The sequence below is a fragment of the Bombina bombina genome, chromosome 3, assembly GCF_027579735.1.
Source record: "Bombina bombina isolate aBomBom1 chromosome 3, aBomBom1.pri, whole genome shotgun sequence".
NCBI classification, from domain to species: Eukaryota; Metazoa; Chordata; class Amphibia; order Anura; family Bombinatoridae; genus Bombina; species Bombina bombina.
The window spans coordinates 642,584,379-642,610,948 of record NC_069501.1 but is presented as its reverse complement, the minus strand read 5'-3'; the positions used below and the strand labels follow the sequence as shown (position 1 = coordinate 642,610,948).

General features: G+C 36.3%; 1 protein-coding gene across 1 annotated transcript in view; it reads left to right on the top strand.

Moving 5' to 3' along the window:
* Nucleotides 1-7,710: 7,710 nt before the first annotated feature.
* The window catches only part of PPM1D (protein phosphatase, Mg2+/Mn2+ dependent 1D), a 90,750-nt gene continuing 71,890 nt past the window's right edge, over nucleotides 7,711-26,570 (top strand). Inside the window, exon 1 of the mRNA XM_053707350.1 lies at nucleotides 7,711-8,381. Within this exon, the coding sequence (XP_053563325.1) occupies nucleotides 7,964-8,381 (418 nt within the window). The 5' untranslated portion in view covers nucleotides 7,711-7,963. The remainder of the gene's footprint in view (nucleotides 8,382-26,570) is intronic.

Genomic DNA, 26,570 nt, shown 5'->3' with positions numbered 1-26,570 from the left:
AACTAAGTTACAAAAAATAAAAAAATATTTACAAACATTAGAAAAATATTACAACAATTTTAAACTAATTACACCTACTCCCCCCTAATAAAATAACAAAGCCCCCCCAAAATAAAAAAAATGCCCTACCCTATTCTATGTAAAGTCTATTTCAACTATGTAAGTGGAACGCAACTGCAGATCAATTATTGTTTTGTATCACCAGGGTTTTTGGGCTATTTAGGTGAGCATAGACCAGTAAACCTGTGGTGAATTAATATTAAGTTAGAGGTTCAATGCTATCACAACATGAATCCTTCTAAGCACAATATTTCCAATACTGTTAGACTGGCACAGTATGGAAAAAATAATGAAAAAATGATAGAAGAAAAATATGCTTCTAATTTAAAGAACTTGAGAGAACAAAAATTCTTTTTTAAGCTTACATTAAATAAACATGTAATGCAGGAGAGAGTTGGTTAATCCTTGTAAGAAGGAAGCTTGGTTTGCAAGAGATATACTTTTAACAAGTCACAGAGAATGCTTCAGTTGTCTTGTAGCTGCAACTTTGTAACTGTGTTTATTGAGAGCAACTGCTGCAGAGTAAGAGAGGAATTTGGCAAGATGCCCAGACTTGCAGTTGCAAAACCAAGTAACAGTTTTTATTTTGAAATAGTTAAATCCTCTTCAGTTCAAGCTTGAAACTTAAAGCTCAAAGTCTTGTTCTTAAAGCAGCATATATATTATGAAGTGAGAAAGGAGACATTGATTCCCCAGTATGAAATAGTGTGCAGAGTTATTTAGAAAACTGCAGTGCCTGTCAGCTCCAGTTAAATTAAGAGTGATGCTGTAAGTGTACAATAGCAATTCAGCAGTTAAGTTCTCAAATAGTATGCAAGGAATAAAATTAAGAGGTAACTTAGCTGTAAGTCCAATGATGCAAACAGGATATTTCAGGGGATGTAATCCTTGTAGAAAATAGTACAGAGTAATCCAAGCAAACAGTCCTTTGTGAAAGCAGTTGGTTTGAGAAAAACAATGCAGCTCAGAGACTGTGTGTAAGCTGTTACTCCTGCTAATGAAAATAACTAAGCACCTGTTTGCTGACAGGTGGAGCCTTAAGTAACATGAAAGTGAGAGAACCATGTGATGAGAAGTGAGAGAAGTAAAACATGAAATGGAATCCTGACATTCTAAATTACTAAAGTTCAAAGCTCTTTTACCTTACCAGCCCTGAACATGGCATGCCCCAAGAAGTTCAGCTCTTTTGCCTTTAAAAAAAAACATACAATACCCCGCCCCCCAACATTACAACCCACCACCCACATACCCCTAATCTAACCCAAACCCCCCTTAAATAAACCTAACACTAAGCCCCTGAAGATCTTCCTACCTTATCTTCACCATACCAGGTTCACCGATCGATCCAGAAGAGCTCCACCGATGTCCTAATCCAAGCCCAAGCGGAGGGCTGAAGATGTCCATGATCCGGCTGAAGTCTTCATCCAAGCGGGAGCTGAAGAGGTCCATGATCCGGATGAAGTCTTCTATCAACGGCATCTTCAATCTTCTTTCTTCGGGAGCCATCCTCTTCTCCCGACGCCTACTCGCCGAATGACGGTTCCTTTAAATGAGGTCATCCAAGATGGCGTCCCTCGAATTCCGATTGGCTGATAGGATTCTATCAGCCAATCGGAATTAAGGTAGGAATATTCTGATTGGCTGATGGAATCAGCCAATCAGAATCAAGTTCAATCCGATTGGCTGATTCAATCAGCCAATCAGATTGAGCTCGCATTCTATTGGCTGTTCCGATCAGCCAATAGAATGCGAGCTCAATCTGATTGGCTGATCGGATGCCAACGGATGCGTGCACGGAGGGTGGCGGGTGGGCGCGTGCACGGGGCGGGAGCGGGTGGGAACCGCTACACTACGGAAAATGTTTTAATAAGTGGCCTAATCTAAAGAGATTGTGGAGGGGTGGGGGGTTGGTTTTGTGTGGGGGGAAGCTACACTACAGAAATGTAAAAAAGCTGCCAGTACCCAAGATGGCGCCCATTAAGTGGGAGGGTTATAGAGCTGTTTGGGGGGGATCAGTGAGGTTGGGGGCTAAGGGGGGATCGTACACAGCAGCATATGTAAATATGCTTTAAAAACAAACAAAAACAAATATAGCTTTTATTTTAGTACTGGCAGACTTTCTGCCAGTACTTAAGATGGTGGGGACAATTGTGGGGTGGGGGAGGGAAGAGAGCTGTTTGGGAGGGATCAGGGGGTCTGATGCTTCAGGTGGGAGGCTGAGCTCTACACTAAATCTAATATTAACCCTGCAAGCTCCCTACAAGCTACCTAATTAACCCCTTCACTGCTAGCCATAATACACGTGTGATACGCAGCGGCATTTAACGGCATTCTAATTACGAAAAAGCAACACCAAAGCCATATAAGTCTGCTATTTCTGAACAAAGGGGATCCCAGAGAAGAATTTACAACCATTTGTGCCATAATTGCACAAGCTGTTTGTAAATAATTTCAGTGAGAAACCTAAAGTTTGTGAAAAAATTTGTGAAAAAGTGAACGATTTTTTTTATTTGATCGCATTTGGCGGTGAAAAGGTGGCATGAAATATACCAAAATGGGCCTAGATCAATACTTTGGGTTGTCTACTAAAAAAAAAAATATATACATGTCAATGGATATTCAGAGATTCCTGAAAGATATCAGTGTTCTAATGTAACTAGCGCTAATTTTGAGAGAAAAAAAATGGTTTGGAAATAGCAAAGTGCTACTTTTATTTATGGCCCTATAACTTGCAAAAAAAGCAAAGAACATGTAAACATTGGGTATTTCTAAACTCAGGACAAAATTTAGAAACTATTTAGCATGGGTGTTTTTTGGTGGTTGTAGATATGTAACAGATTTTGGGGGTCAAAGTTAGAAAAAGTGTTTTTTTTTTCAATTTTTCCTCATATTTTATAATTTTTTTTTATAGTAAATTATAAGATATGATGAAAATAATGGTATCTTTAGAAAGTCCATTTAATGGCGAGAAAAACGGTATATAATATGTGTGGGTACAGTAAATGAGTAAGAGGAAAATTACAGCTAAACACAAACACCGCAAAAATGTAAAAATAGCCTTGGTCCCAAACGAACAGAAAATGGAAAAGTGCTGTGGTCATTAAGGGGTTAATATCTGCTCAAATACATCACAGTATTCTTTATTGTCCCGCTTAAGTGTTGGGCGGGCATTCATTCGCAGTCCCCGTGGGATTCTTTTAACACAATGATATTCTGCAAGGGTTGTAGCATGCAGATCGTATGCAAGCTTTTTCTTTGCCAGTTTCTCGTATTCTTTTAAAGTTGTTTCTGAGGGAGCCATCTGTAGAAAATCTCTTTGACCCTTGGTAAGGGTAGTAATCCGGGATGCCTCTAGATCTGAATATGAAAAGGTTTTAAACCCCGTTTGTGTCTCTTCCATTTTCACACAAAACAGTGAATCCCTGGTGCAAGGTCTTAGGAAGTTTATAAACAGATAATAGAACAAAGAAAGTCCAGCACACAGGTATGCGTGCAAGTCACAGTGGCCAACTTCCCAAGGTCACTTAAAGTAATCCAAAAACGAGAAATAGTGACAGCAAACCAAGCCCCACAGCGTCAGATGTATACACACATTGCATTTACAGATTCCCGCAGCCTCCTGTTTATGTTATCTGTTTTTTCATATGCAGGGAAGGGTGAGCGTTTGCTCTTTTTGTTCTCACAGCCCCTTTCAGTGGGAGTCCAAAAACGAGAAATAGTGACAGCATAATAAATTTATTGTTTAAAACAACAGGGTAACAAACAGTGACGTTTCGGGACCTCTGTCCCTTTCTCAAGCTGATATATATACTGAATAGTATCACCTTATATAGTTACAAACCACTAGGTGGCGCTAAAAACAATTTGAGTAGTTAACTCTTAACACTAATTCATTATTTACATAGAGACATAATCAAATCTGTGAATAGATGTATAAACATTCAGATGTTAAGTTCATAATAAATTTGATCAAATTCAATTTATTGATACTAATAATAATGTATCCTACACACTAAAGAAAAATTAATCTGAATTATAATTAATCTATATAACAAAATCCAACAGTCAAAATTTTAGAACATTCTGGGTTTTAGAAATAGACAATTTCATTTGTTAAATACCTGTTTCTACTTTAAAAAAGACTGATAAGTCCCAGTCTTTATTCATGCCTTTAGGCTGCATGGTACCCAATTCATGAATCCAAAATGCTTCCCTCTGTGTAAGCATTAACTCTCTGCGTAATCTTGGGACATGATCGATATTTTGAAATCGAAGTTGATTGATTGCATGAACAATCAACACTGAGAATAGAACACTGAGCCTCTAATCAAATTACCACAGCAAGAGCAATTTAAACAAGGAAAATAACCAGTATTGCTAGTAGTAATATAACTTTGTGCTATGGATTTATTAGGGCCTATATCAGCTTTAATCAAATGATTATGGAGGTTTTTACTTCGTTTATAAGCTGGCATTGGCAAATTCTGGAATTCTAGAATGTTAGGGTTACACTGAGATAGAATACTCCAATGTCTCTGAATATAATCCTCTTAGTTCAAAAATTCAGAGGATTATAAAAAAACAAAGGTTATACGTTTATTTACATCATTCTTTTCCTTTTATTCCAGGGCAATCTAATCATAGTGTGGAAACATACATAAATCTGGTTAAACACAATCTTGAGCTATTGAAGAATAAAACTGAGCACTTAAAGAGACAAAGTCTTAATATAGGACAGGGCAATAAAGATCCTAAAAAGAACTATTTTCAAAAAAATTCCCAAACAAATTTTCATAAAAAATATTTTGAGACTTTAGAATCTATTAAACAGAAACAAGATATTATACTAAAAAGAGCAGATACGGGCGGAGCTTTAGTTGTAATGACTAAAAAGGATTACACTAAAGAAATAAGGAAACAATTAGATGACATAAGTGTATATAAAAAATGACATAACAATCCTATATTTTCTATTCAGAAAGAGCTAGATAGAATATTAAATATAGCTCTTAAAAATAATTTAATTGAGAAAGACATAGTTACATTTCTTACTGTTAAATTCCCAGTACTCCTGTAATGTATATACTACCCAAGATACATAAAAGTCTAGATACTCCACCCGGCCGTCCAATCATTGCTAGCACTGGCTCAATTTTGACACAAGTCTCAATTTTTTTAGATTGTCTACTCAGACCATATGTGGAACAATCTACTTCATTTATTAAGGACACTATTTATTTTCTTATTATTTCTAATTATTAGAAATGATTCTTCATTGCAACTACTTCCTTTTTGAAGATAGTTATTTTTTGCAGATCCAAGGTACAGCCATGGGTTCCAACGTCGCCCCAAACTATGCAAATATTTTTATGAACACATTCGAAGAAAAATTTGTTTTCTCTAATAGATGATATATTCAATGTGGCGCCACATGGTGGCGCTACATTGATGATATTTTTGGTGTTTGGTTAGGCGACGTTGGAACCCTTTTGGCTTTTGTTCATGATTTAAATTCTGCCACCAGCCACATTAAATTTAAATTAACATGGAATGAGGAATCAAAACACTAAAGTCATCAAGACAGGTTGTACTGTAAAAACTGATATATTCAGAAAAAGTACAGACCGTAACAGCCTGTTACGTTATGATAGTGCCCATTCGCCAGCCTTAATTGCATCCCTTCCTAAAAGCTAATTGTTAAGGGTCAGACGTATCGTATCAGATAAGGATGTAGTAGATAGTAGATTACAGGATATGGGTTCAAGATTCATTGAAAGAGGCTATCCATCACCCTTGATAAATAGAGAGATAGCATCAGTACTATTAACTCCTAGAGAAAGTCTTTTTAAGACTAAAAGTAAAAAGGAAAAGAATGATGTAAATAAACGTATAGCCTTTGTCTCTGAATATAATCCTCTTAGTTCAAAAATTCAGAGGATTATTAAAAAACGTTGGAGTATTCTATCTCAGTGTAACCCTAACATTCTAGAATTCCAGAATTTGCCAATGCCAGCTTATAAACGAAGTAAAAACCTCCATGATCATTTGATTAAAGCTGATATAGGCCCTAATAAATCCATAGCACAAAGTTATATTACTACTAGCAATACTGGTTCTTTTCCTTGTTTAAATTGCTCTTGCTGTGGTAATTTGATTAGAGGCTCAGTGTTCTATCACCCCAATAATGGTAAAAAATATCAAATTAAGGGATACTACACCTGTAATACCCAATATGCTATTTATTTGATTAAATGCCCATGTGGGCGGAGCTATGTGGGAGAAACTACCAGATGTGTACGTGATAGGATCATAGCACACAAAAGCTCGATTAGAACTAAAATTCTGACAGCTCCTGTTGCATACCATTTCTTGGAAAAAAATCATGCAATCAATCAACTTCGATTTCAAATAATCGATCATGTCCCAAGATTACGCAGGGGGGGTGATAGAGAGTTAATGCTTAAACAAAGGGAAGCATTTTGGATTCATAAATTGGGTACCATGCAGCCTAAAGGCATGAATAAAGACTGGGACTTATCAGTCTTTCTTTAAAGTAGAAACAGGTATTTAATAAATGAAATTGTCTATTTCTAAAACCTAGAATGTTCCAAAATTTTGATTGTTGGATTTTGTTATATAGTTTAATTATAATTCAGATTAATTTTTCTTTAGTGTGTAGGATACATTATTATTAGTATCAATAAATTGAATTTGATCAAATGTATTATGAACTTAACATCTGAATGTTTATATATCTATTCACGTATTTGATTATTTCTCTATGTAAATAATGAATTAGTGTTAAGAGTTAACTACTCAAATTGTTTTTAGCGCCACCTAGTGGTTTGTAACTATATAAGGTGATACTATTCAGTATATATATCAGCTTGAGAAAGGGACAGAGGTCCCGAAACGTCGCTGTTTGTTACCCTGTTGTTTTAAACAATAAATTTACTATGCTGTCACTAATTCTCGTTTTTGGACTCCCACTGAAAGGGGCTGTGAGAACAAAAAGAGCAAACGCTCACCCTTCCCTGCATATGAAAAAACAGATAACATAAACAGGAGGCTGCGGGAGTCTGTAAATGCAATGCGTGTATACATCTGACGCTGTGGGGCTTGGTTTGGAGCCTGAAAATCAGCAAAACGTTCTTAAAAAATAAGCAAAACTATACATTGTTACAAAAACACTCCCAGTTGGGCTATATAAATGGATCATCTACAAAAAATGTATGCAAAGCAAAATCTAGTGTACTGTACAATGTCCCCTTATGACTTTAAATACACCAGATATGGTATTTAAAATCATCCCCCTTAACACACAAGATTACAGTTTTTAAACTAGAGTAGACATTGGTTTCACCCTATTAAATATCGACGTACAAAAAAACAAGAACATTACTATATTGTAAACCGGTACTGCCACCGTACAAATTATACAACCATTTATTTCTCATTATGAAACATGGCCGCGCCTTACATTTTATGACAGTGTACGTTTTTTACGTTTCATCAGTTGGAGAACATTCTTTATGTGAATCTGTCGCCAGACAAAAAGATGGCGTTGGAAACTGTTGCCCATGCCCATACGATTTCGTGAGCATGCGCAGAAGCTGGCGGGATGGAACGTACAGCCAGGCCCAGCTAAATGTTCCAGTTTGGGTTGTGACGTCACGCGACGCTGCTGTTCTTGTACATGTCCAAACATTGTAGGAAATAAACAATAAGTAGCGCGGGTGGTAAGCGTAGGATCCCGGGAAATTGTATTGACCAGCTTATTTTCTGATCGTAGAAACGTGGAAATTACAAAATTCAACCGAACGAATTTCTGTCAAACTCGACTAATCACTTCTTTTTGACTACTCACCTCTGAAGTCAGGGAAGGTAACAAAGAAGGGATCTGATGGAGAGTGCATTCACCCTGCGGGTGAGCGTATCCTCGGATCAGGGTGGTAGAAAATACATGGAGGATGTCACCCAGATATTAGTAGAGCCAGAGCCGGGGGATGACGAATTACTCTGGGTGGAGGAGGCAGAGGATGGAGCCCTGTCCGCCAACAAGCCCTATGATCACTCTAGAGGAAAGCCGGCTAAAGCCGGGAAGGGTACAGCGAATGGAGTGACCACAAAAAAGCAATCCATTGCTTTCTTCGCTGTTTACGATGGGCACGGAGGTCGGGAAGCTGCTCATTTTGCCAGGGACCACCTATGGGGCTTTCTAAAAAAACAAAGGGGATTTATGTCCAAAGATTCAGAGGAAGTTTGTGCAGCAATCCGAAAGGGCTTTGTGTCTTGCCACCATGCTATGTGGAAAAAGCTCCGTAAGTACATTGGGGCAGGGGGTGCACTGTCACGTAGCAACTATTCTGGAAGCCGTTAGGTTAAATAGTAAATCTCAAATGCAAAAAAAAAACATACTTGCCATCTTGACAGTGATCGCGATATAAAAGTTATCTCTTTGGAAATAATAGGTCGTCTACATATTCATGTGAAAAATGTTGGGGTGGTGAGTTGTTTTTGTTGTTCACGAATGATTAGATATATTCAAACATATATAAAGGTTGTAGACCCACCGGAATTCTTATTTAGTGGTGAAAGGCTAAGCTTTACATGACATTATCAGCTATTTATGCTATAAACAACTGTGTTTTCCTTTGTATTTTTTTAGTTCAACATGGAATTACAATAAAATCACTTTAACTTTAAGGGATTTGAAACCCACATTTTTTTTCTTTCATGATTAAGATAGAGTTTAGGTGCCGGCCTATGTACCCAGGGTGGTGAACAAAAAAATAAGCTTACATTCCTGATTTTTCAAATAAAGATACCAAGAGAACGAAGACATTTATGAGAGTAAATTAGAAAGCTGCTTACAATTGCACACTCTGAATCATGAAAGAAAAAAATGTTGTTTTCATATCCCTTTAAGTTACTAAAAAAACACAGATTAAACAAAATACTATAATTGCCTTTAAAATGTAAGATTCATTACCACCCAAGAATACATTGCTTAGAAATGTGTAAAATGCCTTTTTCACTTGCTGAATATTTATAAAACATTGCAGACACTGCAGTTGTGTAGTGCATTTTAGCACCTAATATGAAGCAAGAGATGATACTTGCTGATTTATGTTTATTAACTGTGGATACTTTTTCATTCTAGTGCAAGTTTAACCTGTTTTCTAAATGTATGCTAAGCCGCAAATCCTAATATAGTGCACAAGGAAACTTTTTAAAACATCCTGAAGAAATTAGATTGCTATTTCTGTGTCTAATTCATTGTCTATTTTAGGAGCTGTCAGTAGTGGTACTGGTATCTTATTTTAATTGACTGTTCTTTCAATGAATAATGCATTCTTTCACCACTAAATACATAAAAAAAAAGTATTTTAACAGATTAGATCTACTGTCTACCTTTATTTCATTGCTGTCTTCTTAATTCAAATTTATTTCCAATATAATACCACCTTATAAATGTTTATGCTGATAAACCATACATAAAACTTTCTGCAAATAGAATGTACAATCTGAAATATGAGAAACTAATGCACGAACAGATACACATGGCTCATTTCTATGGGTTACGTTTTGGGTTTTTAGGGCAAACTGTAGGGGCTTTATAATCCTTAATCAGTATGTCTATCATAAACAGAATTACAATGGGAACAATCAGTTTGACAGGTTTTCTAAAATGATTATTTTCCTTGTATGTGGTTGTAGGTATTTAATCAACTTCTTTTAATATTTAATAACACATTTTAATGATCAAACATGAAATAAAGAGCCATATATACCTAGATGTAAAACAATATCTTGACACTTTTAAATGCTACTTGCAATTTCTAAAATATATTTAAGCCTTTTGTCATCCATGTTTTTGGGGAAGTTAATTACCAAGTGTGGTCCTCTCACAGTGAGATATTGAGTCAATCAGATGTAATTTGCATCTTTTAAATGCATCAATAACATTTATCTAAAATGGGGCTAATGTTAAAAAAAATCTACCTGCTTTCTAAAGCTACATTTTTAGTTTAAATATATTAAATACACAATGTAATTCAAAGTATACAGATTAAAGGGACATTCCAGTCAAAATGTAAATAGAAACATATTTGCAATATACATGTTGGTTTTGGCAAAAATTATCCTAGTAAAAATTACTGTTTTAGAGTTAACATTTTTCTGTGCATGTGAAGCATAGCTGGATATTATTCTCAGTGCACCAGCATTTTACATACTGCAGCTGCTCAGAACACTAGTGCGGTTTGTCTCATGTCAGTAATTAACAAAATAAGTCATTACCAGATGGTACAAGCACTTTAACATCTCTGAGCAAGAGCTGTGTTTAAAATGCTGCTGCATGGTGCATACTTATAGGGACATGAAACCCCAAAAATGTATTTCATGATTCAGGTAGAGAATACACTTTTAAACAACTTTCTAATTTGTTTAATTCTCATGGTATCATTTGTGGAAGGAGCAGCAATGCACTAATAGTTTCTAACTGAACACATGGGTGAGCCAATCACAATCGATATATATATATATATATATATATATATATATATATATATATATATATATATTTTATTTATATATTTGCAGCCTCCAATCAACAGCTAGAACCTAGGTTCTCTGCTGCTCCTGAGCTTGCCTAGATAAATCTTTCAGCAAAGGATAACAAGAGAAGGAAGCAAATTAAATAATAGAAGTCAATTGGAAAGTTGATTAAAATTGTATTCTCTATCGGAATCATGAAAGATTTTTTGGGGGGTTTCATGTTCCTTTAAATGCACTTTTGAAACAGCTATGGCTGGTATTAGAAGCATTTTTGCTAATGCGTATATAATACAAACATGTTTCTATTTGTAACTGAAATGCATCCATATGGATTCCAAATTTGGCTGGAATGTCCTTTTTTAAGCTCTAGATGTAGTTAGAGGACATTGAGAGTGTTCTCCCAACGATTCTATGGCTGCATACTCATCATGAATACTGCATATCTATGGTAAATATGATTGCATGTCAGGGCAAAGGCCTTTAACAAATGGGGTCAGTATTTGCTGCATTACTGCACCACATTGATTATTCATTTCACACAAGAATAAAGTTAAAATTATGATTCTTACAATTTAGTTTTAGCAAACGATATCATGAAACGCATCTAGCCATCTTTATTTGTGAAGTTAGATCTGGCGTTTCTATTTTATGAATTTACATTTGTGTACAGGGAATGCAGAATTTGTTTTCACATAAACTCACATCCAAGCTGCGTCTCTCTGTGTACAACGTATTGCATCACCTTTCGGCAGCCATTGTGGATTTCCGTGGGCCACTGGGCTAAATTAATAATTTTGCATCGCAAAGCGTTTATTTTTTTTAGCATCTGGTTTGATTTATACTTAATCTGGAATAAGAATGAAATGTTTTCCTATTTTAGTATAGCTGACTTTTATTTAACTTGATATGGCTTAGCCCTTCTTGTGTGACTGGAAGCCCATTATAGATTGTTTAGCTATTCCTAACTGACCATTTGCATTGTCTCCTTGGCTCACGGAAGTGGGTGTTCTATCGAGAACTCCAATACATCGAAAACTCCAATCTGACGTCGCTTCCAGTGAATCCAAACATCTGATTGGTCTGTATCCAGTGAGTGACAGGACTCACAACCATTCAGATGGGCACTGTAATCGCCTATCTACACTATCTATTTTGCCTCCGCCTGGGAGGTTCAAGTGGGGCGTAGACCCCCTTGTAAACCTAGTTCCCCAAATTTACTTGGGGTGTATGCCAGAGGATCGGCGATGCGCCCCCCCCCCCCCCCCAGAGGCAATGCAGATATTAACATAGAAGACTTACCGGAAGTGACGTCAGATTGGAGTTCTTGAGGAATTGGAGTTCTCGACAGAACAGGGGCAGTCGTTTGATTGGCAGATGGGATGTGCAAATGTGTCTGTGCATCCATTGGCTACTACAGCCAATCAGCGCTCTACTCTGTGTGTTGCTTTACCTCTTTCACTGGCGGGTGTGTAGAGTATGTTCTAGAAGGAGAAACTACACACAGATGCGATGCTCGTTGTTGTTACCAAAGTACAGATTGGTTGTCAGTTGAAAACTTTTTGCAATCCCGGTGTTATTCCGCTTTAATCGTTTTGTGTATGCAATAAACATAATTGTTTTAATTTGTTGACAGCATCCTTGCAAGCGCCACATGCTATTTCAGTTGTAACATTTTTAGGTTCTTTTGTGATATTGACGCTGTTGTGTTTAATTATCAGTGGTTTGAACATAGGATCATATGGGCTTTTTAGTGATTTTAACATTTTTTTTTTTTTCTTTTTTTCAATCGCTTTGTATTATAATATAATTTTGAGTATTCTAACAGAAAACAAATTTTAAAATGGTTTAAAACACCACTATGGATAGATCCCCAGATCTAGATACATAAGGTCCTTTTAACTGGGAGCTGGGCACTAGCCTTGTATGTAATTTTTTAATGCATACTAGTATACACTCTCATATTTGTAAATAAATAAAAACAATGTATCCATAGAGAATGAACCTTTATTCATGTGCTGAGATTGATCAAATGGCACTAACATTGTACTGGTGAAGTGGTTCTCTGCTTCTGCACCAAGATCACTTCCTGACTTGCACTCACCATATGCTCTACAGAAACTATATAAAAAAAAACACTACTGCAAATTGTGAGACTACATGGGTTGACTTCTGTGGTTGTGTGTGTGTACTAGGGTTTGCCAATACTTGTCACTAGTTCTATTGGGAAGTATTATTACATTTATCTTCCACGCACTAAGCATTAATCAGGCTGTAGCCTACTCTCAACATTGATCCACTATCTCTCTACCCCCCCCCCCCCATAGAATAGATGGCATCTTGTATGGCTGCAGAAATTTAGCATTTAAAGGTAGATTCCAGCCAAAATTGGAGTCGACGTGCATGCATTTCAGTTTTGATTAGAAGCATTTTTGTAATATACATGTAATATAAAAGCTATTGCTGTTTGAAAAGAGTTTTTAAGTATGCACAGTGCGCCTGCATTTTAAACAGCCTAAGGTGCTTGTACCATTTGTTAATTGCTGACATAATACAAGCCCCACTGGCTGTCTGAGAAGCTGTAGTGTTTAAAATGCTGGTACACTGAGAATATCTAGCTATGCTTCACATGCAGAAAAAAATCTTAACACTAAAACAGTGATAACTTTTACTAGAAGCATTTTTGCCAATACCATGTGTATTGCAAATATGTTTCTATTCAAAGACTTAATTAATCTATGTGCATTTAAATTTTGACTGGAATGTCCCTTTTAATGTCCTGTCTACCAAAGATGACCAGTGTTCTACCTGGGACCTTTTAGTATGCACCACCTGGCTGATTTTACTGACCACCCAACTAAAATTTTAGCCAATATTAAGCTAAAATTAGCGAGTATTAAAAATGTTAACTTTCCAATTATTATTATTATTATTATTATTATTAATAATAATAAATACATTTATATTAAATTATGCCATTAATTTGTGCTTTGGGTAGGTGAAAATGATACAATATTAGAAAATATTACAGTGCCCCACCCGGCTACTTCATAATGCCACCCGATTGGCAAAATTTTCTGTGGAAAACCCGACTATTTATTTTGGGTAGTCAGGTTATATACTTTGTTTTTCTGGATGATTTTGTTTTCTGTGTGTTAAAGTTGGAATCAAAAAGCAGTGTTCTCCAAAGAAAATTTTGCAAGCCATATGGCATTCTGAAGTAGCCTGGTGATGGCAGTGTAATATTTTCGAATATCATTTTCTGCTATCCAAACCACAACTTAATTGCAAAATGTAATATAAATGTATTTAATAATATTTGTGCAATAAAAAATGAAAATTTTTAATATTAGCAAATTTTACCTTTAATATTAGATAACTTGCTGTTTCATACTGCTTTAAAGGGACAGTCTACACCAGAATTTTTATTGTTTAAAAAGATAGATAATCCCTTTTACCCATTCCCCAGTTTTGCATAACCAACACTGTTATATTAATATACTTTTTACCTCTGTGATTACCTTGTATCTAAGCCTCTCTTCACACCCCCCTGATCACATGGCTATTTATTTATTATCCATTGACTTGCATTTTAGCCCATTTGTGCTGTGCTGACTCTTAAAGGGACATTAAACCCCAAATTTTTCTTTCATGATTTAGGAGAATACAATTTTTAAAAAGTTTTAATTTTACTTCTATTATCAATTTTTTTTCCATTCATGTTATTCTTTGTTGAAGAGATACCTAGGTAGGTAGGGTGCACATGATTAAAGCACTACATGACAGGAAATGGTGCAGCCATCTAGTGCTCCTGCTAATGTATAATGTTATTGCAAAAGTGCTGCCATATACTGCTGCAGACGTGCACACGGTTGAGCTTAAATTTCTGCTTTTCAACAAAGGCTAACAAGAAAACGAATAAAATATGATAATAGAAGTAAATTAGAAAGTTGTTCAACATTTTATGTTCTTTCTAAATTTTGAATGGAAAAAAAATAGGGGTTTATGTCCCTTTTTAAATAACTCCACAGGCGTGAACACAATGTTATATACATTGCCCACATGAACTAGCAGTCTCCTGTTGTGAAAAGCACATAAAGCATATGATAAGAGGCTGGCTGTAGTGGCTTAGAAACAGGCAGAAATTTAGAGGTTTAATGGGACACTGAACACAAATTTATTTTCTTTTGTGATTCATATAGAGCATGCAATATTAATCAATTTTCGAATTTACTCCTATTATCATTTTTTCTTCTTTCTCTTGCTATCTTTATTTGAAAAAGAAGGCATCTAAGCCAGGGCTCGACAAACCCAGGAGCCTGGGAGCCACTGGCTCCTATAATTTTACCCCTGGCTCCTAAGTTTTTGGGTTATTATCCATATATCTATAGACAAATCCAACTGTCTGGCTCCTAAATATTCTTACTGGCTACTAATTTTTAAACAGATTTGTCAAGCACTGATCTAAGCTAAGGAGCCAGCCAATTTTTGGTTCAGTATGTTGGACAGCACTTGTTGATTGGTGCTGTCCAATCACCAAGGGCAACCCAGGTTGTTCACCAAAAATGGGTCGGCATCTAAACTTTCTTGCTTTTCAAATAAAGATACCAAGAGAATGAAGACAATGTAATAGGAGTAAATTAGAAAGTTGATTAAAATTGAATGCTCTATCTGAATCAGGAAAGAAAAAATTTGGGTTCAGTGTCCCTTTAAATGTTATAAGGTATATTAAAGGGATAGTAAAGTCCAAATTAAACGTTCATGATTCAGATAGGGCATGTAATTTTGAACAACTTTCTAATTTACATTTATCATCACATTTGCTTTGTTCTCTTGTTATTCTTAAGTTAAACCTAGGTAGGCTTATATGCTAATTCCTAAGCCCTTGAAGGCCTCCTCAATTCTGAATGCATTTGACAGTTTTCACAGCTAGGGGGCGTTAGTTCATGTGTTTCATATAGATTACATTGTGCTCATGCACGTGAACTTATTTAATAGTCAGCACTAATTGCCTGAAATGCAAGTCTGTCAAAAAATCTGAGATAAGGAGGCAGTCAGCAGAAGCTTAGATACAAGGTAATTACAGAGATAAAAGTTTTTCTATAACAGTGTTGGTTATGCAAAACTGGGAAATGGTAAATAATCTCTTATCTATCTTTTTAAACAATAACATTTTTGGTGTTTACTATCCCTTTAATATAACAATGTTGGTTGTGCAAAGCTGGGGAATGGGTAGTAAAGGCTTTTATCTTTTTAAACAATAACAATTTTAGTATTGACTGTCCCATTAACCCCTTAACGCAATTAGGGCGTTCCATGCTGTCCTAACCGTGCTGGGCTTTAGAGCCGTTAGGACGGCATGGAACGTCCTAACCGTTCTGCTTTACTAAAGCAGCTACAGCTTCCTAACTGGGATCGTGGAGTGGCGGGCGTGCCTAGTGTCATAGACACTCCACCAGACGTGATCGCGCATGTACGATCACGTGATTTCAATTTTTTACTTATTTGTTTACGTCAGAACTTTGTTCTGATGTAACAAATAAGTGCTGTCAGAAAGGGGTTAAAACTAGTTGAGTTGCTGAAATTAGATATCTTGGACTGGTGGTAACTATAAAACCTGAAAATGTGAAATACTTAAAGGGAAAGAAAACCTAGTGTTAATGTTACATAGTTCATAATTCTGCACTATGTGCAATATAATTTATATTTTTTATTTTATCCAATTTTCCTGCAATTTAACTCAGAAAATTATTGGTTTTCTTTAAATTCCACAGAGTTTCTATACAGTGACTGTAATCTTCATGTTTTTAAACTTATTTTTCCCCCCTCGTCTTTCTTACCAGATGAGGACAATTAGGGACAAATATAATACAGGCAATAAAAAAGACGGCGAAACTAAGGCTATGTGGAATATAGCATTGTTAAAGTAATAACCAAACAGGGTTTATACACAGCCTTGTTTGAACATTCTTTTTATTGTCTCTTATGTCTGTCCTCAGCAGCAAAGATAAATAAAGGGAAAACTTAGTGTACAAATTGTGGTGCCCATTAATTTATAGAAACTAAACCTTTACGCTTACGTATTCAATATTTAACCCCTTTGCTATCAGGAATTTCAGTGAAAAACTTGACCAAAGTACCAGAATTGTTTTAGCATTTTTGCTTTCACTCTGTTTAGACAGAAATAGAGAGTTTTAGTTTTTTTTGATTTACCTATAAAAAAACTATATATATATATATATATATATATATATATATATATATATATATATATATATATATATATATATATATATATATATATATATATATATATATATATTTAAAGTAGATAACCCACAGTATATTTCATGCCACTATTTGACTGGCAAATAAATATATATAAAAAAATGTGTGTTCTTTGTTTTCTTGGCATGCTTTATTAAATAGTAGGATCAGGAACAGCAATGCACTACAGGGAGCTAGCTAAACACATCTGGTGAGCCAATCACAAGAAGTATATATGTGGAGTCGCCAATCGCCAGCTAGCACCCAGCAGTGTGTTGCTGCTCCTGAGCCTATGTAGGTAAACTTTATAACAAAGGATACCAAGAGAAAAATCGCATTTGAAAATAAAGCATGCAATTTGAAATAACAGTCCTGATCATCTTGACTTTACTGTCCGTATAACATGGCATGTAAATGATGCTTATGTTTAGTAAAAAATTGTTATACACAATTATCTGGTCCTTAGCAGGTCTTAAAATTAGGTAAGAACTAGAGCACAGAAATCGGTGTAGCTGAAAATCTCCTCGAGGGTCCCCGGGAGGCGTTTCGAGAACAACACATGACATATTAGTGTCATGATTTATCAAAATGGAGAAGCCATCATTTTCTGCATGACTTTATCAGTCTCTCACATTGTTGTGGAGGAATTTTGACCCACTCTTCTTTACGTTTCTTCAGTTCATTGAGGTTTATACACAACCCTCCTAAGGTCCCGCCACAACATTTCAATCAGGTTGTAACACTTTAATTCTTTTCTTTTTCAGACATTCTGTTGTTGATTTGCTGGTGTGCTTGGGATCATTGTCCTTTTGCATGACCCAATATCAACCAAGCTTTAGCTGTTGGACAGATGGCCTCAGATTTGACTCTACAATACTTTGGTATACAGAGGAATTCATGTTCGATTTAATGACTGCAAGGTGCCCAGGTCCTGTGGCTTCAAAGAATGCCCAAATCGCCCATCCACCACTGTGCTTGACAGTCGGTATGAGGTGTTTGTGCTAATATGCTGTGTTTGGTTTTCGCCAAACGTGGTGTTGTGCATTTTGGCCAAACATCTCCATTTTAGTCTTGTCTGTCCAAATGACATTGTTCCTGAGGTCTTGTGGTTTGTTCAGATGCAACTTTGTAAACCTAAGCTGTTCTGCCATGTTCTTTTAAGAGAGAAGAGGCTTTCTCTTTGCAACCCTTCCATACAAACCATACTTGTTCAGTCTTTTTCTAATTGTGCTGTCATGAACTTTAACATTTAACATAACTGAGGCCTGTAGAGTCGAAGATGTATCTCTTGGGTTTTTTGCAATTTCTCTGAGCATTGCATATTCTGATCTTGGGGTGAATTTTATGCAACGTCCACTCCTGGGAAGATTGGCAACTGTCTTGAATGTTTTCCACTGTAGAATGATGGACTTTCAATTGTTTGGAAATGGCCTTTTAACCCTTCCCAGATTGATGCAGCAACAATTGCTTCTCTAAGAGCATTGATGATGTCTTTCCTCCTTGGCATTGTGTTAACACACACCTGAATGCTCCAGACCAGCAAACTGCTGAAACGTCATCTTTTATAGAGGTGGTCACACTTGCTGATGATCAATTAATCAAGGGCATTTGATTAGCAACACCTGGCTGCTACTTAGCCTCTTAATTCCTGTGAAAGCAGTAAGGGTGTACTTAGTTTTTCACACATGGCTTCTCCATTGTGGATTTATTTTTGTTAAATCATGACACGGTGTAATATGTCATGTGCTGTTGTTCAGCTGTCGTATTTACCTAATTTTAAGACCTGCTAGGGGTCAGATGAATGTCCTGATACATTTAACAATAGAATTCAATGAGGGTGTACTTTCTTTTTCACATAACTATTTTATTTTCCTGTAATTTAACTGTGAAAACCGTAGGCTTTTTGGTTTCCTTTATCCTTATTTCTTCAGTATTTGGACATTGTGACTTTTCTTAAATTTCTACAACATTATGTCTAGCAGTAGTTTTTAGGTTTTATTTCCATTTTAGTATACAGTATTTCTAATTGAATACTAGTTGACATTGCTGTCGTCGTCGATTAGTGCATGGAAAGTGTTAAAATACCAGCATTTCAAATAACCTAGGGTGTCTACTTTTCAAAAATATATGGTAATACATTCATGGTGCATTACAACAGGGGTTGACAAATCTGTTTACAATTTACGAGCCAGGCAGTGGTATTTGTATATAGACATATGGACAATAACATAAAGTTAGGAGCCAGGGGTAAAATCCTAGCTCCCTTGGTTTGTCAAGACCTTCATTACAATACATACGCTAACAAGTTCAATAAACTATACTGATTAGCTCAGTTTAATTAGCTGAATCAGGAATATACTGTTTGTGACCTTTTTATCATCAAACTTGGACTTCCTGGATCCATTGCCTACTTGTTGAGAACCAAATAAACTTGGCATTTGCTTTAATTTTCCTGCCCTATGGCATTCTATAACTAGTGTGACATGCTATATGTAGACAAGTTGCTTTATGTGGCAGGACGACAGCAAATTCCTATCATGTTTGCGTGGAGCTGCATGTTTGTTGGTCTTCGCTGGATCCAAAATAAAAGTGAGCAAGTCAGGTGTACAGAATATTTATAGTTTGGCTTAGAGGAAAAAGTGCACATGTTCACTTAACATCTCCTGCAAGTGCATAGTTATGGGGTCAACATACTAATATTTTATTCCCCATCATATATAAATGCATTTAAACAGTCTTTTGTGCTGAAATCTACTTGTTGTCATCCTTCTTGAAGAGTCTTATATCCAAAATTTTCAGTTACATTTATACACTAAATGTTTGCATCATGTAAATTGAGAACTAAAGACAAGGGAAGCGTAAACATTTCTCTGGCACAGATTTTACATTTTAGGGTGTTAAGAATATTTCACTTTTCCTTAACTTATTGTTTATGCTGAGTTCCCAGAATTCTATTGGGCTGGACTGGTCTGATGTACTGTGATCTAGCTCTGCGTAATATGTTGGCGCTCTACAAACGATAATAATAATAATTATGGGAATTACCTTGTAGATTTGCTGTTAGGGCGACAAGTGGGATGCCTTGTCTTGCCTGCCAGTCTTTTGTATACCACAAAGTCATGTTGTCTGCAATATTTTTAGGTTGTAGATGAAACACTGGGGTGAAATACACTGAGATGCGTGCAGAGGTCAAGTGTTCCATCAACTGTGGGCATGAAGTAGACCTAAAAGAGTCTTTTAAGGGACATGTTTCTGATCTGGATTTTGTTTGGGGCTTGGCAATGCATCTTTGGTCTGTGAGCATATCTGTGGTACATAATTCAGTGTTAGGGGTTCATACTGTAGGTCTGGTCTTGTGGCTGGATTGTAGGGTGTATGGACCTTTTGACAAAAAGCTGGAATAAAGAGGCTGCAGGATGCTATGGGTCTACTCTGGGTTCTGATGTGCATGCTTAAAGGAGTAGTCTTGTCAAAATTAAACTGTCATGATTCAGATAGAAAGTTGCTTAAAATTGCCTGCTCTAATTTACTCCTATTAATTTTTTTTCTGTTCTTTTGGTATCTTTATTTGAAAAAGCAAGAATGTAAGCATAGGAGCCGGCCCATTTTTGGTTCAGAACCTGGGTAGCACTTGCTGATTGGTGTCTAAATGTAGCCATCAATCAGCAAGCGCTACCCAGATGCTGAACCAAAAATGGGCTGGCTTCTAAGCTTACATTCAAATAAAGATACCAAGAGAACAAAGAAAAATTGATAATAGGAGTAAATTAGAAAGTTGTTTAAAATGGCATGCTCTATCTGAATCATGACAGTTTAATTTTGACTAGACTATCCCTTTAAGCATGCACATCCGAACCCAGAGTAGACCCATAGCATCCTGCAGCCTCTTTATTCCAGCTTTTGACTAGACTATTCCTTTTAAAGGACCATGATAGTTGAAAATAAAAAATAAATAAAAAGTAAATGCTCTAAATTAGTGCTTAACAAATCTGTTTAAAATTTAGGAGCCAATAAGAAGTTTTAGGATCCAGACATAATTTTAGAAGCCAGACAGTGGTATTTGTATACAGATATATGGGGAATAACTCAAATCCTGGGGTTGGTGAGCTCTGTTCTAAATCATTAGATCATGTAATTTTCAAATTATCGACCCTACATTACTGTGTGCTTAACCTCTGCAAAGGGTCCTACTCAGGTGTGCAACTAGCACTTCTGATTTGATCAGCAACAGTTTATGCTCAGGACCTGCAGTGCTACACACACTAATAAAATGTAATTGTTTAACCATTATGGCCCTTTAATTAATATAAACTGGATACAGGGGGGCATTGATCTGGTCTGGAGCCTATGTGTTTTTCTAATGTATAAATGTGCATGTGCTCTAACATGACCTTGCATGTTAAAGGGATGCCATTATTCAAAGCTAAAATGTTCTGCATTTCTGTGCCGCTTTTACACACTCTTTAAGGCTATTAAAAGTAAACTGTAGCTTTTATTTTGTGTAAAGAATGGTTAACAACCTAACTACTTTTTGTTTTTTTCTCGTGTCTGTAACACAGATAAGTATTCTACCCAGTGGTGCACTTTTATATATTAGTAGTAATCCGATATTACTACGTTAAATTTGTCAAAAGATGCAATTTCTTTTACGGAAAGTAACCCCATGGGAACAACTTCTTTAAGAAGTTCTTTGTACGCAGAACTTTTCTAAAATATATCAGCAACCACTTGTTTGTTTTTCCACAAAAACACCTACTAGTTCAGCAAATAGTTTTAAGCAATAATCAAGTACCTCCCCCCCAACACTTAACTAATACGCAACCAGTTTACTTCAGATATTTAAGCATTCCAATCACATAGGGTGCACACAAAACTGCCAAGTCTCACAGAAATGTAACGCCATTCAAAGTTATAAACACCTCAAAAACAGAATCTGTCAAACTTAAAGGGACTTTGTACTATAACATTTTCACCCCTTCTTTTTTTTTTTTTTTTTGTAATGTATAAAAGATACAACTATTTGTGAGGATTATGGGAGAAAGCTCAAATGCTGGGGTACATCATGAGATTTCCCAGCTACACCTGACTATATCTGAACTCATAGTGAATGAATCTTTGATTGATATCATTAATAGTTATTTCTATGCAGTTTTTATTCCTTCTCAGATGTATCATAAGCAAGAATGTGTGGGAACGCTTAAAGCCTGCTCAGTGAGTATAGGGACCAGCTGTATAAGCCAGAGAATTTAGGTACACACACCCAATAAAGTTATGCGGTGCATGATAACTACAGCATATCTGCTAGTAGCACTGCGTGAACAGTATGTTTTATAAAGGGACATAAAATGGCTAAATGTGTTGTATTATTTGTATTGCACTAATGCTTGCATATAACTGTGATTGATCCCTGCCCAGTAGTTAAACACACAGTTAAAGTCCGCTCCAGAACAGCATAACACTACTGATCATATCCGCTGAGCCAATGACAAGTGGCATATGTGTGTAGCCACTTGCTTCCAGTAGTGCATTGTTGCTATCAAAACAGCAAAGTACATTTCATAATAGAAGTCAATGGGAAAAGTCTCTTAAATTTGCATATTCTATCTACACCATAAAAATTTAATTTTAACTTTAGTATCTCTTTAAATTATTTATTTAGTGAACATATACAGACACATTTATCATGGATACAGGAGAACAAGGTCACAAGTAGAGAACCTGTCTGCCCGCACTCACCACTTTCAATGCTGCATTAAGTGGTTAAATTTAACGCTACACAAGAGCCTTCTGTGCAATGCCTCCCCCTGTTATTGTGCAACCAATTGTGCGAGAGCAGGGCAGGTCAATCACCAGCAAGTGTCGGGGAGATTGATCGTGCCACCTTTGAGGTAATGGAGAGGCAAAAGAAGCAGTGTTAGCTGTGGCTATAGGCACACTCTTGCGAGAGCCGCCTTATCATAGCCTCAAAATCTGGGAATGCAGCTTAGTAAATGTACCCAATAGTTACCCTATTCACGACAGACTTACCTGTAAGTCTGTGGTCGTTAAGGGCCTTACTAGTGCAACTTCGCCAGGAGTGGCAAAGCTGTGCTAATACTGTTTGCCTCATTTCCAGAGGCATGCAGATATAGTGCAGTTTTGCCGACATGGCCTGCTCTATCTCTAACGTGTATTTTGGAGCTATGTGAAAGAACACTGATTTACATTGTACGTCAGTGGTCGTTAAGCCTAGAATTGTTTCCCCTGGCTCCTAACATTGTGTGTTATTCTCTATATGTCTATATACAAAGACCACAGTCTGGCTCCTAAATTTTAAGCACATTTTTTGACCCCTGGATTCATCGAAAAGTGCTATCTTAATGTTGCACGTGAGCACTGTTGCAACAGCACAGTTACCTGATCCCTACCTGTTAAATTGTGCCCATTGCATCCCTCATCTATCATGCTTACTTAGTATACAAGAAGAGCTGTACTCAAGACTTGATGAAGAATAGTTTTAGTACTCGTGCAAGGCATCTATCACGATATTGTCCAATGAGAAGACTGCAAAACTGATACAAAGGCAAGAGCTGAACATCATCATATACTGTGTTTGCATTCTATTTGCACACTAGTGTGGTTAAAGTTTTTAGGTTCAAACTAATTATGTGTAATATCTTTCTAATGCTTATAATTAAATTAATGAACTACTATGTTAATTGTGTTTGCCATCTAGATCACTACCTTCAGAAGTAAATTGGTTCAGAATTTTAAAACTTGTGCATGCCTTTGAATGAAGAGAGGAAACTATTTAGATTGGGCTACTGTAAAAACTGCTGAGCCAGTCTTTATGAAATTCTGCAGGTATAAGCTTAAAGGGATAGACAAGCCAAAAATAAAATGTATATAGGTGCATTTCAATTTTAAATAGAGCTTTTTTGTAATATTCTTACATTAGCCAAAAATGCTTCTAGTAAATGTTATTACGGGTTTTCAGCGGCATATGCACATATGTTGTACAGGCCTGTAAACCAGTATTCTACCACACCGTCTACAGTGGCTTGTATGGTGCAAATTATGTCTTGACAGACACAATACACACCACCACCAACTCTCTGATCTCGGATACTGTTGCACAGGCTTTCACAGCATATGTGTGTATGCTGCTGAAAAGCCGTTATCTTTTATTAAAAGCATTTTTTGCTTATAGAAGTATATTGCAAAAATGCTTCTATTTAAAATTGAAATACATTTTGTTTTGTCCTTTTCTATCCCTTTTAAAATGTGCATTATAAAGATATTTTGAAGTATAATTAAACTTATTTTTAAATAATCCTCTATTTGTACAATGTATTATGACTCCCAGATTATTTTTTTTTAAAGCTCTGGTCATGGCACTGTTATGCTGATCATTCTGAAGGATATATCTGGCAACCTAATGGTGACAGTTGCTGTGAGGCTGATCTTTACTGAGAGCTATCTACACTGATGGGAACAATTGAATATCTTTGGAAATATATATCTATATGGATATCTGTTATGTTACTGCCTTGTCTAAATAATGAATTCTGCTTCTAATGATTCTGTTGTAGCTCTTTAAATTTTTTATTTAAAAAAAAAATGCCATTCTGCGAAGCTAAAGTTGAGTTAATTGATCTCCCAAATCTTTATATTACGTACAACACACTACATTTTTAAAGTTGAAAATGCAGGCTGAAAACCAGTTGTTAATCATAGATGCAATAATCTTCCTTTTGTAATGCTGTAGCACTGGATGTGCTCTCAGTGCTTGTTGGGACATGTCCGTATGGGAACATTTCACAACTGCTTTACTGAAGTGACAAGCAGGCGTGGCTTGCATCAAAACAAAGCTGTCATCACAATTTAACTTCTAAAGTTAAAATTGCAGGTTATATTTAGTGTGCAGATCTATAAATTACTATTACGTAATATACTCTTGTGAGTTGTTTAGGGAATTTGTAACTTTCAGAGACTTAAAGGGACAGTCCAGTCCAAAAAAAAAACTTTCATGATTTAAATAGGGAATGTAATTTTAAACAACTTTCCAATTTACTTTTATCACACATTTTGCTTTGTTCACTTGGTATTCTTAGTTGAAAGATAAACCTAGGAAGTTCATATGCTAATTTCTTAGACCTTGAAGACTGCCTCTAATCTGAATGCATTTTGACCACTAGAGAGCATTAGTTCATGTGTTTCAAAAAGATAACATTGAGCTCATGCACGTGAAGTTACCCTGGAGATAGCACTGATTGGCTAAAATGCAAGTCTGTCAAAAGAACTGAAATAAGGGGGCAGTATGCAGACGCATAGATACAATGCAATCACAGAGATAGTGTATTTCTATAACTGTGTTGGGTAATAAAGGGATTATCTTTCTTTTTAAACAACAAACATTCTGGTGTTGACTGTCCCTTTAAAGCAGGTTAGACAACTGAATGCCAATGTATGTTTTAATGTATATGCTAGCTACATTTCTCTTAAGTGTGTTCCGTCCACTGGTCATCCATTACTTATGGGATATATTCTCCTTCCCAACAGGAAGTTGCAAGAGGATCACCCAAGCAGAGCTGCTATATAGCTCCTCCCCTCACATGTCATATCCAGTCATTCTCTTGCAACCCTCAACAAAGAAGGAGGTCGCGAGAGGAGCTGGAGTTTTTACTTAACTATTCTTCAATCAAAAGTTTGTTATTTTAAATGGCACCGGAGTGTGCTGTTTTTATATCTCAGGCAGTATTTGGAAGAAGAAACTGCCTGCGTTTTTTATCTATGATCTTAGCAGGCGTAACTAAGATCCACTGGCTGTTCTCGACATTCTGAGGAGTGGGGTAACTTCAGACTGGGAATAGCATGCGAGGTTCTCCGCAAATGAGGTATGTGCGGTACTTTATTTTCTGGGAATGGAATTGACTAAGAAAATACTGCTGTTACCGTATGATGTAAGTACAGCCTTAAATGCAGTAGTAGCAACTGGTATCAGGCTGATAAATGTATGCGCAGTCGAGTTATATTCTAGGGACTAGAATTTGACTGAGAAAATACTGTTAACACTGAAATAATACTTAAGCCTTCTCTGCAGTGGTAGCGACTGGTAGCAGGCTTAGTGATAGCTTTGCATGACATTGAAAAATGTTGTTTTTTAATAAAACGTTTACTGGCATGTTATTCATTTTTTGTGAGGTACTTTGGTGATAAATCGCTTTGGGCATGATTTTTTCCACATGGCTAACATATTTTTCTGCATGGAAACCGTTATATCAGGGCTCCCACTGTTGTGATTGGAGTGGGAGGGCCCTTGTTTTAGCGCCTTGTTGCACAGTTAAAATTATTGCACAGTCTTTCTGCTTCTTCCTCCTTGATCCAGGACGTCTCTAGAGAGCTCAGGGGTCTGCAAATTTCATTTGTGAGGGAGGTAATCAGTCACAGCAGATCTGTGACAGTGTGCTGACTGTGATTAAAAGCGTTAAATCTTAATTGATATCTGTTTTATCCGTTTTGGGTATCGAGGGGTTAATCATCCTTTTTGCTAATGGGTGCCATCCTCTGCTAATAGTACACTTCTTGTTAAGAATTGTTTAATTATATCTGTATTTTTGAAGCGCTGCAGCGTTTTTTATATTGCTTGTAAAACTTATTGAAAGTGATTTCCAAGCTTGTTAGTCTCATTGCTAAGTCTGTTTTAA